We start from the raw sequence: 18,154 nt of genomic DNA, 5'->3' as shown, positions 1-18,154 counted from the left end.
TGGCACAGAGCAGATGTCGGTCAGCGTGCGGAACGTTAATCTGTACCGTGAAGTCACCCACGTCCTGTGACTTTGGGTTCCTCAAATGGCTCAACGCTAGTCCTTGAGCTCAGTCTCCCAGCAAACCCACCTGCTGCTAAGACCCCTCTGCTCTGACATTTTACCCCCACCAGCCTGGAATAAGGTGGAGGAGGGACAGGTGGAAACACGCTCCCGTTACAGAACCTGTGACGGTCACCGTGGCCCCGTTTCAGCAGAGCAGCCCCGGAAAGAGGCACTCAAGTCGTTTCCTTGAGAACAGGCAGAGTTTGGTCTTCACCCATCCGTGTCCACGGGGGCCCAAGAGTTCCCCCTGCGAGAGCAAGAACGCACACTCACTGAGTTCTCTAATATCAAAATAGAGCAATTTATTCAAGACACTGAGTATGATCTGTTGATTTTCTCTTGAAACAAATGAGCTACGACACAGAAGGTGATTCTTTCAGAGAGCGTGAGGGTGAGTGGGGGTGGAGAGAACAAAACGGGGGTCGATGTGGATGGAACAGAATCTAGAAAATGCAGACAGAGGACCACATCTGGCTGTACGTCTGACACAGACAATAAAAACTGCAGAAGCCAGAATTCAAAACTTCAGTGAGTGGCGGAAGGAACATTTCTGCATTTGACAAGAAACACGATTAAAAAAAAAAAGGTGAACAGAAGGTTAAAAGTAACAACAAAGCAGACCCTTACATTTGACAAAGTGCACTTCACTTGGCTCCGTGATCTATTTTTAGAAAGACAAAACAAACGTCAAGTCCTAGGTGTTGTGTGGGGTCGGAGGGTGGACACCCTGTCACGTCTGGCCCTTTCGGTTCCCCCGCCGTGGGGCAGGATCCCTCTGCCAGCTGGGCGTGCGGGACACGGTCTTGGTCACTTGAAACCCAACCGAAGGTTCTGGGAAGGATCATCGTGTTACTCAGATTTCAGAATCAAGGTTCCGTGTGGTCAGACTTAAGCATTTACCCACTATTTCTCAGAGCTGTGAACAAGGACAAATAGTAACTTCACCCACGGGCCGTCCCTCGAGGACGGAGATCAATCTTCCAGCTTTCTGGCAGCAGGGCGAATGTGGGAGGCTCGATGGTTTGTGGTTGTTGTGCTGGGGACAGATGGAAGGGGTGCTGCCCGCACGCTCATGGTCGGTCCCTCTCAGGCCGGTGGGAAGCTTCCTCTGCAAGGGCTGCTCGGGGAAGCTAGGCAGCGGACGTAGGCCTTTGTCCTCACCGGCTTCCCCTCTGCGCACAGGGGTCAAGCCTCTGCTGCGCGTGGCCTTGCAGCCCTTGGCTCCTACCTGACCATTCCCAAGCGACTCCGAGTTGGCAGGGGGCTAAAGCCCGGGCTCCCCACCTCCCTGTGAAGAGTATCTGCTGAACCCCTTACAGGATGTCTCGCCATGGCCACCCAACAGTGTTTGACTTGTCACACACAAGCCATGTCCCGACCACGGGCCACCCCTCGACAACGTATGCTCTGTAGAGGGGACATCCTTACTTGGGGTAGGGAGTCAGATGGTGTTGGTCTGGACCCCCAACACACTGCATCGCAAGCCTGATGATGTCTCGGGGCCAGGCAATGAATCCTTATCTGCTATCTTTAAAGATGGGAGAGGCGACTCCACAGAACTCTGAGCCCTGGCCGAAGCACTTCGGAAACAGAGCCTGAATAAAATACCCGAGTCGTCCAGAAGAGCACTTTTTGGGTCTCGTGTAGACCGGCTATGAATGACTCTGAAATCCAAGCCAATTAATGATGAGAAGGATGCACACTCTGGTCTTTGTAGCCGGTCGGCCCTTCCAGGTTCTGTAGGAAGCCCTTCTCCTGCCCGTTGGGTTTTGGCTGCATGGATGGATGCCACCCTCTAACTAACTAACGTCCTGCCTCATGGCTGGAACACACGACCCAGCTGACACCTGCCCAGGACTGGACCCCCGCCTGGGCCTGGCCAGCTTCCTCATCCCTTCCTGTGCCCGCTGGGAAACAGAGGAGGCAGGAGGCCTCAGCTTTCAGTCCTTCCCCACGGCTCATTTAAAAACTAGGTCGTGTCGGGTTATGACAACAAGAGTACAAAGGTCACCTGATCCAATGAAAGGAAACTCCTCTAGGAACACAAAGCCATGTTTAATTTTTTAAAAACAGTAAAAAGATTCATTATTTAAAAAAGAAATCTTTCTCCTAGTCTCTTACGAGAGAAAGAAATTATGAAGACAGCAGAAATTATTAGTGACATTTCTACCTATGTAATTCACTTCCGGGACTGAACATCTTCCTTCCCCGTTCTTTTCTGTCATCGGGAGACCAGGGGAGATCCTGGAGCCTTTTATGTCAGTGTTGCAAGGACGGGTCACCCTGCTCTCGATGACGCGACCCCCGGTATGTATAGTGCCGTCAACGAGATGTCGAGGGGACATCGAGCCCAGCCGTCAGTCGTGATGGCTTCTTCAATACCATTTGGTTTGGGGAATGCTGCTTGGGGTCAGAGGGCACTGTTCTTCCTCTCTCTCCCGCCGGCTACGAGGGCACACACACCCTGCAAGATGCAATGCACTTCTTCGAACCAAAACGCGCTGGGACCTCACGCTCTGGCTGCAGAGCAATCCCATGACCAATGCACAGGACCGACCCTTCCCCACCCAGACTTCTAACCACCTTTCATGAAGCTGAAGGGAAAGGAAAAGCCGACCTCAGACCCTGCCTGTGTCTTCCTAAAATTTGTTTAAAATATGAATCACACAAAGCTCTCTATGTCTGATGGCCATTTTAGGATTTTAAAATTGTTTTAACATAAAAATATTTTTTTTTCCAAAAATACTCCGGACTCTCTCTCTTATAAGTATTTTCTCCTGTAAAAAGTCCCCCTGCCCTGCCTGCTTACATAAAGCACTTATTATGTGCCAAAAGTGCCTTTGAGACCTAAGATCCGAAGCAACTATGAGAAACGGACAGAGAGAGAGTGAGCGAGGGGCGATGGGGGAGGGGACGCGAAAGCTGTCCGTCCAGGATTTCGTCATGGTGTCCATGAGGCTGCATCTACGGAGGGTAGACAAGACCACACGGAACGAAGGAGAAAGGTGCGGGAGGCGGGGGCAGACAACAGGAAAGAAGCAACACACCAAAAACAGTTTCCATCTCAGACTGAAGGCCCCCAGACAACAGGATTCCAGCCAATAGAAAAACCACCGGACAAAGAAGATTCTAGAAAATAGAAAGTGTTGGGATTACAAAGTTGCGCATTTCATCGGTACAAACTGGTCTTTGAACATCCTTTGTGAGAACTGTAGTGTCCAAATTGTTAGGGAAAAAACAAACCCGCCACGTGGAGGAGAGTCCCCTCCCCCCCTTTTGGTTTATCACAGCATTTTTCTCGTTTTTCCTTTTTTTGGCACAGCTTTTTTTTTCCTTTTTTTTTTTCCTCCTTTTTTTTTTTTTTCTCCTCTCAGCCATCAGAGCCTGTTCTGGATGGAAACCAAACCGTGCACCGTTTCACTGGTGGCTTTGTGCTTCCCAGGCTGAATGTTCTGGGTGGAAACCATTCTTTCCCCCTTTGATAGGACTGTGTATGTTTCTGTTTTAAACTTCTTGATGAAGGTTACGAAAAAATAGAGATTCCCGTGGCCAGGGATGAGCTGATTTCCAAGTACACTCTAATGCCAGTCAAGTTCATACAGTTTTGGAGCGGAGAGAACTATGTCTGCAACCCCACACATTCACTGCTGGTCCGTTAGAATTCTTTTCTCTAATATTTTGTGTTTACTTCCGAAGATCTAAAACACACACCTGGAAGGAAAGAGAAAATGCCTGTTATCTTCACCGACACCACCAAGATGCCTTTACAGCCCTTGGACCAAATCTGGCTCATCACCCGTGTTTTGTAAATAAAGTTGGCACACAGTCACGAAGGTTCAGAGAAACTCCAGTAAGAGGCCAGTGTCTGAGCATCTGGCCAACCAACCCCAAGCAAACAGCACGGTACGGAAAAGTCAGGTCGAGGGCAATGCTGGGAACAAATGGGAGTGGACGCATCGTGACGGGGTAGGTGACAAGTCAAGCCTGAGCAGATGGATGCTGGGAACACGGGGGGCCCATGCAGACACTCGGCAAGCCCTTCTCTGCTACCCCCCGGCCTTGGAGCTCAACTGCAGGAATGAATTAAAAGGCTAGACATCTCATGGGACCAGAGTAGGACCACTGGGAGCCAGGAGACCTATGGAAGGAAAGGCTGTGCCCTTACCACCACAGGGCCCAGTCAGGGGCACAAACGTGGAGCTAAGACAGGAGCAAGTTTCTCGGCATCACCACCAGTGATATTTACGGCCAGATGCTTCCCTGCTGTGGGGGCCGTCCTGGGCCTTGTAGGAGGCTTAGCAGCGTCCCTGCCCTCCACCCACCAGACGCCAGGTGCGGCCCCCCCCCCACGAAGTAGGGACAACCAAAAACACCTCCAGACATTGTCCAATGTCCTCATGGGGGCAGAATCACCAATTTCCCTGAGAAAATATTGGCCAGAATGACAACCTGGAGGGGAGGAACAGGCAGCCATTCTCAAACGGTGCCAACCCAATGGGATCCAGCCCAGAAGTTTCCTTCACCCAAAACACATTCACTGAATACCTACTGTGTGCAAGGGTCTCGGAGGACCAGGACCCATCACTGTCCCGCCCCGTCNCCCCCCCCCCCCCCCCCCCCCCCCCCCCGCTCTAGGAAGTGCAGTCAGGTGTCAGGTGCCCGGCTTTTCACCTTCCCGCCCTGGCCCCTCCACTCCCCCTCCAGCCACAGGTGCTGCTTACAGAGCCGTCGGACGCGCTGGCGCCCACTTTGTCCCCTCGGGCATTCCAGCACACCTCGAAGATGCCGCCAGTGCCTCGGTAGCTGTGCACCAGACTGCCACTCTGCAAAGCAAAGCACAGCAGTCATCACTCAGGACGCACAGGGCACGCACCGCAGGGATGCGCTACAAGGAGCGGCTCCTCGGGATGTCCCCGAGACGTTATCCCACTGCATCGTCACGGACAGCTGCTCTCGCAAGTTGTCAGACACACAGAAAAGCAATGTTGGGGAAACTCTCTCGTGGCTGCAGATGACGTGCCTTCAGACCTGCCTCCACCGGGAGCCCACACGTAGCCCTTGGTGGCCCGCGACCCAAACCTGGACAAGGCTGGGAGGTCGCTCCTCCCTCGGGCCCCTCCCAGCCAGCGACTGACGGTGCCGTGCAGATGGGGCAGCTGTTCCTACGAGATGGGAACACAGCAGGGAAAAGGTCGACGCTGTGACATTTTTTATATTTACAGAAGGTACTCCTCTCACTGAGAATTAAAGTGACCTTTAATTAGAATGTCTCAAAGAGGGCGCCTGGGTGGCTCAGTGGGTGAAGCGTCTGCCTTCGGCTCAGGTCTTGATGCTGGGGTCCTGGGATCGAGTCCCGCATCGGGCTCCCTGCTCGGCGAAGAGCCTGCCTCTCCCTCTGACCCCTGCTCATGATCTCTCTCTAACGCGCTCTCTCTCCCAAATAATAAAATCTTGGGAAAAAATGTGTCTCAGGGGTACCTGTCTGCCTCAGCCAATAGAGAATATGACCCTTGGTCCTGGGGTCATAAATTCCAGCCCCACGTTGGGTGGAGAGTTTACTTAAAATAAAACTAAGGCACCTGGGTGGCCCCGTTGATTCAGCGTCCACTTCCCGCTCAGGTCATGACCTCAGGGTCCTGGGGTCGAGCCCCACATCAGGCTCCCTGCTCAGCAGGGAGTCTGCGTCTCCCTCTCCCCACCACTTGTGCTCGCTCGCTCTCCCTCTCTCTGAAAAAAAAATCTAAACAATTAAAAAAAAAAATCTTTAAAGAAAAATGTCTCAAAGAGTGTTGTGATTTATACAAAGGGAGTGGTACGATTTGATGAGTTTTTGACAGTAGGCAGCCCCTAAGGAACGATGTCATTTTACAAACTGATCCAGCATGATTTCCAGCAAGTGTTTCATGAAGAGACTCTGGCCTGCTGTCCCTGGGATGTGTTTCCAGGAGGCCCATCTAGAGAGGCTGGCTCCACACAGGGCCCACCATCGCCTCTCCTTCCGCAAGAGGATGTGGCTTAGGTAAGGCAGTCCTGGGAAGCCTGAGGTCTCAGTGGATCCCCGCACGCCTGTGCCAGTTACCTTGGCCCAGGCCCCACCTCCCCCAGCCACTAGGGGCACATGGACTCGAGAATGTGAATCCATCCGGACGTCAACCAAGCCCAAGGGAATCAAAAAGGTAGGTCATGTGAAAAGGGGTGCAGGGAAGCCAAGTGATCCATCCCGAGATCCAACAAAATGGATCACTGGCTATTTTCAAGGACTCCTACCATACGACCATCTCCTTCCTTAGGAGGACCAAGAGCTGAGTACCCAAGGTAATACTCTGTATTCTGCTAGTTCCTGCCCATTCTACTCAACGTGCAGATTTCTGTTATTCCGCGGGTATTGGTGGGGCACAGACGTGGCCAGGGCGGGCCTCAGCCCCGTTGCCTGCTGCTCCTGGGAAGCACAAATGGAAGGCTACCTGTCCACCCCCCAACTGCAGTAACCACAGGGCCGCGTCCCTGGAGATGCCTGTGCCCAAGAAAAGGAGGAGGCAGGTAGAAGGGTCAGTGCCCACAAGTTGAAGATGGGGGTAGCCCTGGGGGGAGAAGACCCCCGGCCCATACGGAGCACAGGGCAGGCGGCACGGAGCCTGGGGTCTGCCCGGGGAGGAAGGGTGGGCTTCAAGGCTTCATCTGGGGCAACTCATTCCTAAGCACACATTCCCCACTTGCCGCTTCTAGCCTGGGTCCCTGGAAACACGATTTGGACGTTACTTTTGGAAAGGATTCGGTCCCAGGAATTGGGGGGATTACCTGAGTATTCCAGATATGCACACACTTGTCAAAGGAGCCACTGGCCAAATACTTCCCGTCAGGGCTAAAAGCCACACTGTAGACAGGCTCCTGATGTTTGGTGAGCGTGTGGATGCAAACGCCTCGCTCCACGTCCCACAGTCGAACCGTAGAATCAAATGAAGCACTGAGAAGACGGGAGACAGAACATCACCGCAGAAACACCTTGCTTTCCTTCCATTGCCCTAAGATGTTTAACCAGTATCACCAGCTTTTGCTTCCAAGCTTTTATGTTTTGAGAGGTAATAAACAGGCACGCCCTCTCCAAAATGTGACTCGGACATACTGAAAACGAGGCCATAGCCCTCAAACAGATCTTCCTTTCCTTTCCTTCCCTTTCCTTCCCTTTTCCCCTTTCCTTTCCTTCCCTTCCCTTCCTTCCGGGGCTGTTACCAGGGACATAAGCTGATACCCACTTAGTTTCTCTCTGCATTTCCTACAGATATGAATGATAAATACTTTCATAGAGTATTTACCACATTTTCTAAAATGCTCCCACCATTTAAAAAGATAACTTGTGTTGTCAGCAACTGAAATGACACCAACGGTTTGGAAAAATAGCAAACTGAATGAATAAAACTCAATCCAACAGGAATTAAAATACAGTCACATCCAAGTATGTGGTCACACCGTGGAGAGCTGCAAATCTGGGTTATTTTCCAACGTGAAAGAACAGCACGTATCCCAGAGCTGTTACGTGGCATTCTCTCCCCACAGGTATGCTCCCTTCCTACCAGTGACTGGAAGGATCACTTGTGCTCGTAATGGGTACCGTGTCACAGAAGCACCTTCTAGGCCATCAGAACGGACTGCAGTGTGTTCTTTACACAGTAACTGAAGTGGATTTTAGGACAATTACTTGAAATAAGAGAATTAGGGCCTTCACGTTCTTCTGGGGTTAGGCTCTCAGCAGCTGTAGTAAGCCCTTCCAGTACTGTGTAAGAGAGGGCCCCGGGTCGAGCCCTTCAGCAAACACCAGTCCTCACTGCTCGGCGAGGCTGCCTGGCCCGCCGCTTGCTGCAAAGATGGACTTTCTTCCTGATTTACAGCAGGCTGCCACCCGTCGCCTGTGCCCACAACCCCTCTCTCCCCATGGCCGCCTCTCCAACAAGCCCATGGCCGCTCCTGGTCACGAAACATCCCCGCCAAGGCTCCTCTATTCCAGGCAAAGCAAACACACCCACGCTGCTTCCGACTAGTCTCCAGACCCCCAGTGACCCCGGCATTCAGTCTCAGAATCTCTTCAGCTTGTTTTCGAAATGTTCTTTTGAAAACACAGTACCTAGAGTGGAACGGGCTCCGGCGAGCGCTGGGACAAACCAATTCTGGCCTGACTGGCCACTCCACTGCTCCCAGTGCTGCGTCCCAGGGGGTTCACTCTATCGGTGGTTGGGTCAGGTCGGACTAGGGCTGGGAAGCCCCTTGTCATCGTTCATAATGCTTCCCACCTGCTGCTGCCAGTTGGATCAAGTAACCAAGCCCAGTGTCCACGCTGAACTCGGTTTCCTTCCCTCACCAAAGCAAAGTGCTCAAAGCCTAGACGTACAACCAGTGCCTCCTACAGACTTCACGCTTCAGACGAGCCTTACCTCAAGTTAGGTGTCACTTCATAGTCTTGTGGGCGCTTTCGAAGCGAGCGCACCATGTCATTTAGTTTGGGAGGGCATGCACAAATTGGCCAACGGCTTAGCGATATTTCCTGTTCTCTTTGGCTACGAGTAAGTCTTACTGGCCCTGCGGCCAGCTCGGCCCCAACGAGCAAGGCTGCTTTTAGGAACCGCGCCCGGGCTGTGGGCTGTCTGCCCTTTACCTTGCGAGCATGATGTTGGAATTTGGGTTGCTGGTGGCTGGCCCGGTGGGACTCCACTTTATGGTGTAGATCTCTTTGCTGTGAGCCTGCAGGTCATGCACACACGTGTCCTGCTTCATACTCCAGATCTAGAGAACGGAACAGGAACAACGTGAGCAAATGCCGTTTCTACAGCCCTCATTCCGTGAGCTCTTGCGAAGCTGGCCGCGTGGCGTGGAGTGCGGCCGGCCAATCAGCACGTCACGCGCCAGAGAGGGGGGCAACGTGCGAGAGTGCACCTGTGAGAAAGGCCACGGGGAAGGGAAGGAGTCTCCGCAGGGCCCTCCACGGATCAATAGGAGTTAACCGCACGACAGCGACACCTAGTTGGTCGTGGGGACAGAGGCAGAGAGAGGGCTGGGAACAAAATCGTCGGCAGAGGAGCCGTGAGCGCCAGGTCCTACTGAGTACGTGCGGTTGTCTAGGATGAGACAGCCCGCCCTCCTCTCAGACAGCGTTACCTTTAATGTCATGTCATCGGAGCAGGATGCTAGCAGCATTCCAGAAGGGTCCCATTTGATGGCGTTGACCTCATTCTGAAAGAGAGCGAAGGGTTTCAGGAGAAAGGCCCGTGAGCAGATACCACAACCTTCCAGCAGGGGGCAGCAGTGCCCCATCAGCGCCACAAAGAGCCCATTTGCATGTCGGCAGCATCTCAAAGGACACCACTGAGAAACCATGGACCTTCCTCTTTTCCCTTTACTTTCCTTTCCCTTACTCCGCCTTCCACATTTATATACGAGCACAGCCATATACCAGACGTTACCGCCACCTCATCTACGTTTCTCTATGAAAGAAAACATCACGACTAGGGAGTTACACGAATGTACATATAATCCAGGACAGCGCAGAAAACCAGTAAGACCACGGTTATTTAAAAACTGACTCTGAAAATCGTTTCCTACATACTTTTAATACCACAGCTGCTTCTGGCCTAAATCCATACAAGAGCCCTCTTTCCATGCTTGGGGGGCGGTATGGGGGGGGTGGAGTGCAAAACTTTAAGATCTCGGTACACAGGACAATTTAATCCAGGTTCGGGATGGGATCAAAATGCACACGTGGTAACTGTTAGGAATGCACCCATAAACAAAATCTCTGAGGGAGGCAAGGGGCTGGAAATCCAGGGCAAATAGCAAGTAAGCCACATGCTACAACCTAGGGCAGGTAGAAAGTTCCAGCAGGCAGCTGCAGTGTGCTGGGGGGGGCAGAAAGGAATGAGGCTGCAGAAAGGCCTCCAGTTTCGGGGACTGGATGCCCCCGAGCCTGACTCCTGCAGGATGAAGGCAAATGCCCCGAGGGACACGTTTATACAGGAGCCCGCCGCACCTCAGCCTGCCGGGGGCAGCTGTGCGCTGAGGAGAAATGCCTGGAGCAAGCCCACGGGTCTCGCTGGCTTTCCAGCAGCATCACTAGAGCCCATGTGCCCAGGAGAGTCCCACTCATGCTTGTTGTCCCGGCCTGACAGTCACCTGATTACAGACTCACAATAATGTCCCACTCCTAAGTGCTCTGGTTTGGATGATAAATTTTACGGTCATGCTATTTGTTAACACCGAGTTTTGAAGGGTGTGACGTGGAGAAGTGACAAGGCCACGTGTGCATTCCGTGCAGTCTGGACAGCGGATGGCCTGAAGAAAAGGGAGGAAGAAAGCCTGGAAGTCCCAGGACCAGCTCACTGGGTGAGCTTAGCGAGGACGGAGCGGTTGGGCTAGAGACGGCCATGAGGAAGTGCATGCCGAACCCCAGGGAAATGGGCCCAGGGACAGGCGTGTCCCCGGGGACAGGCTCAGCCATTGCAGGCAGCCACGGTGGCTTTGGCTGCAACCATGGAGAGGAGACCCTATGAGTAGGTCTTTCAGGGCCCAGGAGCGTGGAGCTGGGCCCACAGGGTGTCCCCAGCTAGACCCATCTGTAAACCCTCAAAGGTCCAGCCAGCTCCTTCCCCGGGTGGAGTTTTCTCTCCCTGCTTCTGCAGCCCGAGTCACAATTCCCAGGAGGCATCCAGGAATGGTCCACAGGGTCTCGGGAAGAAAAGAGGCTCAGCTCCGTTCAGCCTGTGTCTCATGCGGGACGATGAGCTGTGAGAAGACCCACGTGCACATGTGTGATGGTGATCAAGCCCCACGTGGGGCCACTGCAAGTCGCAAAGACTTCTGTTAAAAGTTTGGGGAGAGGGGCACCTGGGTGGCACAGCGGTTAAGCGTCTGCCTTCGGCTCAGGGAGTATCCCGGCGTTATGGGATCAAGCCCCGCATCAGGCTCCTCCGCTATGAGCCTGCTTCTTCCTCTCCCACTCCTCCTGCTTGTGTTCCCTCTCTCGCTGGCTATCTCTATCTCTGTCGAATAAATAAATTAAAAAAAAATCTTAAAAAAAAAAGTTTGGGGAGAGTGTAGGGTTAGGGTAGAGAGTAAGAGACGGGAGAAACACAGAGGGGGGTCAGTTTAGGGACACGATGAGATGCTAACAGGAGAGTTGATGGCTGTGCTTTTAGAAGCAGGGACCGGTAGGGCAGACGAGCCAGTGCTGAGGACAACGGTGTGTGTCGGGCGGGCAAGTAGAAGGGGGCTCGGGGGCTCCAGGGATCTGACCTGGAAAAGAGACAGAGAGCCTCGTGTGCCCCACACCACGGAATTGGATGAGAAGTCAGCTGGCATCTGAGTGTGTTGGATTAAATGTTGGTATTTTCCACCAAATTTAGGAAAATGTGGCTATTATTGCTTCATATAATTTTTGTGTTCTACTCTCTTTCCTCTCTCTCTCCGTTACACGTATAATGCTGGAGGGCTTCGTACTGTCCACAGGTCATTAAGCCTCCTTGAGAAAGTCTGTCCAAGCTTTTATCACCTCTTCAAATCAACTCATTTCTATGATCTCGCTTCCTTAACCTTCCTGCCATCTCCCACCTGCTGCTGAACTCCCCGTGAGGATTTTCATTTCAGACACTGTACCCTCGGTTCTCAGACGTCCACTGGGCTGTGCTTTCTCTGCCAGCACTCCCCATCTATTCGCTCATTACGAGCAGCCTTTCCTTTGTGTCTCTGTACACTTTCACGACAGCTACTTCCAAGTCTTTCCCTGCAGAATCGAGCGCCTGACTCCTCTCGGGGTCACATGTGGGCCCACAGGTGGGTTAATCTAGGGCCCAGGGATGCTGCAAGCACCCGGGACCCAGAGGCCAGTCCTCAGAAGTCACACTTACGGTGTGTCCCTGGAAGGTTTTGACGGGGCGGTCACAGCCGAGTCTGCAGACGTGGATACACATGTCAGTGCTGCACGAGGCGAAGGTCGTGTTGTTCTGCCAGTCCACGTCGAGCGCGGGCGCTGTAGGGCAGGGGCAGTGGGAAGACACCTGCATTTACTACCCATGCACAGAGCTCAGCTGATTTAAAACAATTAAAAGCAGAGTCAAGAAGCCTCATCCAGCCACGTAATGAAAGAACGTTCCCAGTGTGAACACAGCCTCTCCTCATCGACCGTAGAGACCCTTCTGTCCACATCTGGAACGCTGAGCAGACGCTCTAGAGAGACCCCCCGTGGCGGCTGATGTGCCCTGTGGCCGCGGAGTCGCCGGCTCCCCGACACGGTGAGAAAGGTTCATGAGAACGTGCGCTGCTTGCCCTTACACCCGGTTGCTTCCAGAAATATCCCCGTGATGGGCTGATTTGATTTCTTTTAGGTGGGAAGAACAGAGATAAGGAGATGAAAAAGATTTCATACCCTGTTTTAAAAAATCTCCTGCAACACATTATTGGAGCCCATCAACTGGAGGGGACTTACCCCTTTGGGGACCAAGTGGGCTTAGGGCTCAGGACTTGTGATGAACACCCCTTTTGACTCCTGGGCCTTTCTCAGGCCCCAGTGGCTTCAGGAGGTCCATGGAGGGTTTGGGGGAGGGTGATGGACTTCTCTGCCTCCCAGCGCTCCCTCTTCCCCCGACCGCCCATGAGACACGCAGCACCCTTGCTCTCACACCTCTTGTTCCCAGGAGGAAGACAGTTAGGTTCCTGCGCGTCTCTGATCACGCAGGTCTCATCAACTGGTCGGTGCATAACCATGTCTTGTGTTTCTTGTAAAGTCAAGTCAGCACTGACTCGGGAGAAGCATCCAGATGACTCAGAATATGCTAACATCAGCTTGCCCCTCCCCTTCTGCAGTTTCAGTCCGGTCACCTTTCACAGGTAGGCCACTGCAGGTGGATCCCGCTCCCTCCCCGAGTGCATCTTGCGGGAGGGAGTATTTGGGGGAGAGCGAGGCCAACAGCATCTCTTTCTGTTACCTGCCCAGCACCGTGTTTCACGGTAACCCCTCAGTTCCCGGCAAGGATCCCACGTGTGCACAGTGGAAGGAAGGAGCAGATCCCGCTTGGTCAGGGGGATGAGCCCGTGAGCCAAAGAGCCAAGACCGCAGCTGCTCGTGCTGACAGCACCGCACTGGTGAAATCCTGAATTCCTGGGCCACCCTCTGCATTCAGGGCGTGCAACCCATGCACTCGGAAATAGGACGATGTGGGGGGCAGGTCCAGCGACAGAATCTAGCACCTGGCCGTAAAAATTAATACCTGCTAATAACCCTTGCCATCCGAAGAGGGGACCCTCTGTACTTGGGTGGCTGACCCCCTGTGAGTGGGCCCCTGCCACCAGGACCCCAGAGCCCCCAGGGTGACCTCACCGTTTAGTGTGGGTAAGCGACGGGAAACGAGGTGTACCTGTTCTGGGGTCCCCACGCCCTCTCTGCCCACACGTGGGCCCAGTGAGGTTCGGCAATCAGCACCAGGCACAGCCTGGCTTTCTTTGTTGTTCAATTGTGAAGTACTGCTGTTCATCCAGGCTCCCCCAATGGTTGCACTTTGCAGCTCCACGGGACAGGAGCAAGAGCAGAAGGCTGATGCTGGTGTGGCGTGGGGGGGGGGCGGTGGCGTGCTACCACAGGGGCAGCTCTGTGCGACCACGTACCCCGTCAGATCCAGAACCACGCCATCGTCACCAGGAGTCCCCTCGTGCCACGTGCCACGCACACCAAGCCCTCCCTGCAGCACCCCTACACTGTGGCTCCACTCGTGTGTTCTCCAAGTCCAAAACCGCATCATCTCAAGAAGCTTCTATGTAAATGGAATCACACAGCAGGTGACCTTTGGAGATTGGCTTATGTCACTCAGGAGAACGCCCCGCAGATCTACCGGGCTGTTACGTGTTCCTTCTCCTTGCCAAGTGGTCGTCCCCACTCGGGCTCCGAGCTCACGCTTCCTGCTGACGGTGACGGACGGTGGCCCTACCGGGTGTTCATGGGGAAAACCCAACACGGCAAAGCAATTTCTCAGATCAACCCATCAAATCAGGAGTCTCTGAAGGCTAACGAACGGTCCTCTTTATAAGCGCCAACTATCTGTGTTTTGCTCTGAAAAGGAGCACGCTTGCTTTTCTTTCATGTTACCATCTTGAACAATCTCTAGCACTCTCCTTGACACTAAAGGGAAAAAAAGAGCAAATGACACCTGGAACTTACTGGACCAGCAGTGGGTCTACCCAATCCCCATTACGGTGAGAATTACGGGCAAGAAGTTCTCTGAATACACCATAAACCCTGGCCTGTGGTTTCTCTGCTGAAAACTTTATAAATGAAAAGATTTACATACTATCTGTGGGGGGGAGGGCAGAGGGAGAGGGAGAGAGGGAATATACCAGCAGACTCCATACTGGGTGTGGAGCCTGACACAGGACTTGGTCTCATTTCCCTGAGATCAGGACCTGAGCCAAAATCAAGAGTCGGACACTTCACCGACGGAGCCAACCAGGTGCCCCCATACATCAATTCTTAGAAGTGTTAGGGGAACCTCACTGATGTTTATCTAGGGCATTCATTTTCTCTGAAAAGTAAAATCCAGAGCTGAGTTTCAGATATTCCTCCAATCACGTGGGTGAGCACCCCTGCTCTTCTAGGGCTCCGAACCCACTACCATATCGTCCCCGACAACAAAGGTCGGGACGCTTCGGCACTTATGCCAACAATGCAAGGCCACCAGGAAGGACACTGTCACTCGCTACTTGCTCTGCTGTGCCGTCTGGAGCAGGGCTGTAATGCGGCAACACACACAGACCCACGCAGGCTGGCTTGCCAGAGGGTGGGCTTGTCAGCAGACTGACTTTGTAATGGAGAAGGGATTTCCTTTCGGGGTGGTGGAAATGTTCTGGAACTAGATAGCGGTGATGGCTGTCCACCACGTGGACGTGTAGTCGCCTTTACCGATGGTACATATCATCAGTAAGTGGGGCGGGGAGCGTGTACCTGTCCTGGCACATATATACGCATGTCATATGCAAATACAAACGTATACGTCATGTAATATGACACATACACCCTCCCCCGCCCCACCCCACACCGGCTGGAAGAGCAAGCCGCCTGCGCTTGAAGCCATGCTTACTTCCTGGTGAGAACGTACATTCTGGAATACGTTCAGCCATTTCCACATCATCAGTGCCGTGAGATTAAAGCAACACTAACAGCAGAGTTACCGGTACCCCAAGGGGCGTATCCGGTGTGGACCCCAAGCTATCAGGACGCACGGGAGAGACGTGCTACGTCAGCAGAGCAGCAGGGTGTCAGCTGTGACACCAGGGTCCCCCTTGCTAAGGAGAAAGCACTGCTTTAGTACCGTGTGCAGTCACGGGACAGACTGGAGTCCATTCGTTGGAACCCAGTCCTGCCTCACAGACTCTGGCTCCGTCGGCTCCCTGGACGACCCTCGTCCCCTGCTCGGAGCCCCTCCCTGGGCACAGAGATGGGCTGTGCCGTCCAGGGGGCCCCATGGGGCCAGCGTTTAGATGCAGACCATCACCAGGCACCCCAACTACCCATCAGGATGCCCTGAGAGAATAGTAAACACTCCCTCTGTGCATTTAGATTCCGTCAAAATGGAACATTTCCTGTTGAGGGAAGGCGCACCCACTCCCTTCTGTCAAGCCTGAGCCAGTCTTTCTAACCGTCTGTTCCTTCTGGGAGGTGGTCGTCTGTCCTTAAGGGGCCACATCTAACAAGATAAGGCTACGCAGAGCATGAAGTAACAGGTGGGAGTGTGAACAATGGGAACTCTGGACCCCTGGCCGCCCCAGGGAGCCTGCTGGGACCCCAGCACATAAAGGGACAGGGTGAGGTCCAGAGCAGTGGCTACACATCTCTGCGGGACACACGGACCCCCGCAGGCCTAATGCTCTCCCCGCAGCAGCTCCCACTGGCAAGGCTGGTCTTGGCCCGAGACTGGGAATTTGGACGTCCACAAGTTTCCCACCACGGCCTAACGGACGATAATGGTGTCCTGTGTCTGAACTGCGCAAATAGTGGGGTGTATGCCAAACCCCTGCTTTCCCTCTGGGAGTCTGGAACTGGGCACACACCAAGCAGGGGTGCCTACGGGACCAGCCGCCAATCACAAACTTCAGGCATTGGGTCATGATGAGTTTTCCTGCTAGCCGACCCTTCACGTGTTTGTCCTAACTTGTTTCTGGGGGCATCAGACGTGAGCTGACTGATTCCGCTCTCAGAGGACCCTGGGAGGCTCAGGACGTCCCCCTGTGCACCTCTGGTCTGTGGCTTCTGCTTTGTATCCTGCTGCGGTGACTCGTCTCAGCCCTGAGGACAGCTGTCCGCGGAGTCCGGGGACTCCTCCCAGGGAACTTCCGAACCCAGGCACGGTCGCAGGGAACCCCATCGCAGCATCCCCCTTGAGACAGCAGGGGGAAGACGCCCACACTGGTTCTGTGGTTGGGTCACTGCTGTGTTTTTAAACTTCCGAGCAGGCACGCGCCGAGGGCATCTGTATCTTGCAAAGTAAGAGCAACGCTCCCCATGAAATCCATTTCCTTCCCACCGGCTCCGTTCTGTGGGCTCCCTCCTGCAAGCTTTCACGATTACTGCTGTAAGAGACACTTCCTAGGACTACGAATTACTATTTTTGAATTACAAACAAACAAAAACAAAAAAAACCCTCAAAAACTCACCGGAATGAAACGGAAACTGTTGTTTGGCTTCTCCTGTGTGGGCATCCCAAATTATGGTTGTCTGTGCTCCGCAAACAAAAAGAAAAAGTGAGTATTCTTCACAGAAAGATTTCTCTAGAGAAATCTAACATACAGGAAAAGACCATGACCCCCCCCTTTCCTTCTAAGCCAGCATTGTCCAAAAGAGATACAATGTGAGCCACAAAGGTCATTTTTAATTTTCTCCTAACTACATTTAAAAAAAGGAAAAAGGGGCGCCTGGGTGGCTCAGTCGGTTGAGTGTCTGACTCTTGGTTTTGGCTCATGATCTCGGGGTCCTGGGATCAAGCCCCACATCGGGCTCAGTGCTCAGTAAGGAGTCTGCTTGAGGATTCTCTCTCCCCCTCCCCTCACACACGTGCACACGCTCTCTCAAATAAATCTTAAAAAAAGGAAAAAGAGATCAGTAAAATTAATTTTAACAATATATTTTAGTCCACTCCAATGCGGCCAAAATACTGTTTCAACACGGAATCGATACACAACCACTCATGAGATATTTGGGATTCTGTCTTTCATCTAGACTTTTGGAATCCAGGTGCAGCATCCAGGGTGGCTACGTTTTATGAACCCGGCAGCCACATGTGCTGGTGCCTTCTCCACTGAACGCAGCAGCCGCACCCGATACTGGGAAAACGGCCCCGATTGGTGGGGATTCTCCCTCCTCCCCCACACGGAGACCTGTAGAAAAACTTGCAATGAAGCACCTCGAGACACCTTTCTAGCACTTTCCAAATGCAGGACTAGAGAAACTGGCATTTCTGACACCTGCCCTGACCATCAGCCCCGAGGCGTGGACGCTGGATCCAGGACAGCAGCGTGAGGCACGGGGCTCGGGCACTGAGTCACCGGTACAAATGCGGAGAAAAAGGGATCTCCACCTCGCAAAGCAAAGTAAATCCTGAATCCTTAGGAACTTGCTGAGAGCGGGAAGACAGGGAACCAACGAGACCAGCTCAATGAACACCATGGGAAGTAGGTCTTTAAAAAAAAAAAGATTTTATTTGAGAGAGAGCATGAGAGAGAGGGAGAAGCAGACTCCTCTCTGAGCAGGGAGCCTGACGCAGGGCTCCATCCCAGGACCCCGACGCAGGGCTCCATCCCAGGACCCCAGGATCATGACCTGAGCCGAAGGCAGATGCTTCCCCGACGGAACCCCCCATGTGTCCCACAGGAATCAAGTCTAAATCAACTGGCACGTCTACCCTTAACTGAAACTTTCCCACCTCCCCGTCCACAGCACTTAACATTCTGCTGGAAGAGGAACTGCTTATATTTTGTATTAACTGCAGGAAATTGCAGATGTAATCTTCAGGACACCAAGTACCTC

At 53.2% G+C, this 18,154-nt stretch overlaps 1 protein-coding gene across 5 annotated transcripts in view; it reads right to left on the bottom strand.

The window, feature by feature from the left end:
• Nucleotides 1-385: 385 nt before the first annotated feature.
• Nucleotides 386-18,154, bottom strand: part of TBL1X (transducin beta like 1 X-linked) — a 230,658-nt gene continuing 212,889 nt past the window's right edge. For 4 of the 5 annotated variants that reach the window (XM_011236269.3, XM_034649675.1, XM_034649674.1 and 1 more), the window contains 6 exons: nt 11,994-12,115; nt 9,253-9,327; nt 8,753-8,880; nt 6,904-7,069; nt 4,827-4,928; nt 386-3,816 (listed from right to left, as the gene is read on the bottom strand). In XM_011236269.3, the coding sequence (XP_011234571.2) occupies nt 3,790-3,816; nt 4,827-4,928; nt 6,904-7,069; nt 8,753-8,880; nt 9,253-9,327; nt 11,994-12,115 (620 nt within the window). In that variant the 3' untranslated portion in view covers nt 386-3,789. Of the gene's footprint in view, nt 3,817-4,826; nt 4,929-6,903; nt 7,070-8,752; nt 8,881-9,252; nt 9,328-11,993; nt 12,116-16,785; nt 16,847-18,154 lie in introns of all 5 variants that reach the window. The other variant, XM_034649673.1, reaches the window with a different exon arrangement.

This window comes from Ailuropoda melanoleuca, chromosome X (genome assembly GCF_002007445.2).
Source record: "Ailuropoda melanoleuca isolate Jingjing chromosome X, ASM200744v2, whole genome shotgun sequence".
Classification (NCBI taxonomy): Eukaryota; Metazoa; Chordata; class Mammalia; order Carnivora; family Ursidae; genus Ailuropoda; species Ailuropoda melanoleuca.
Note: the sequence above shows the minus strand (reverse complement) of the source record. Positions and strands in the feature narration are given on the sequence as shown.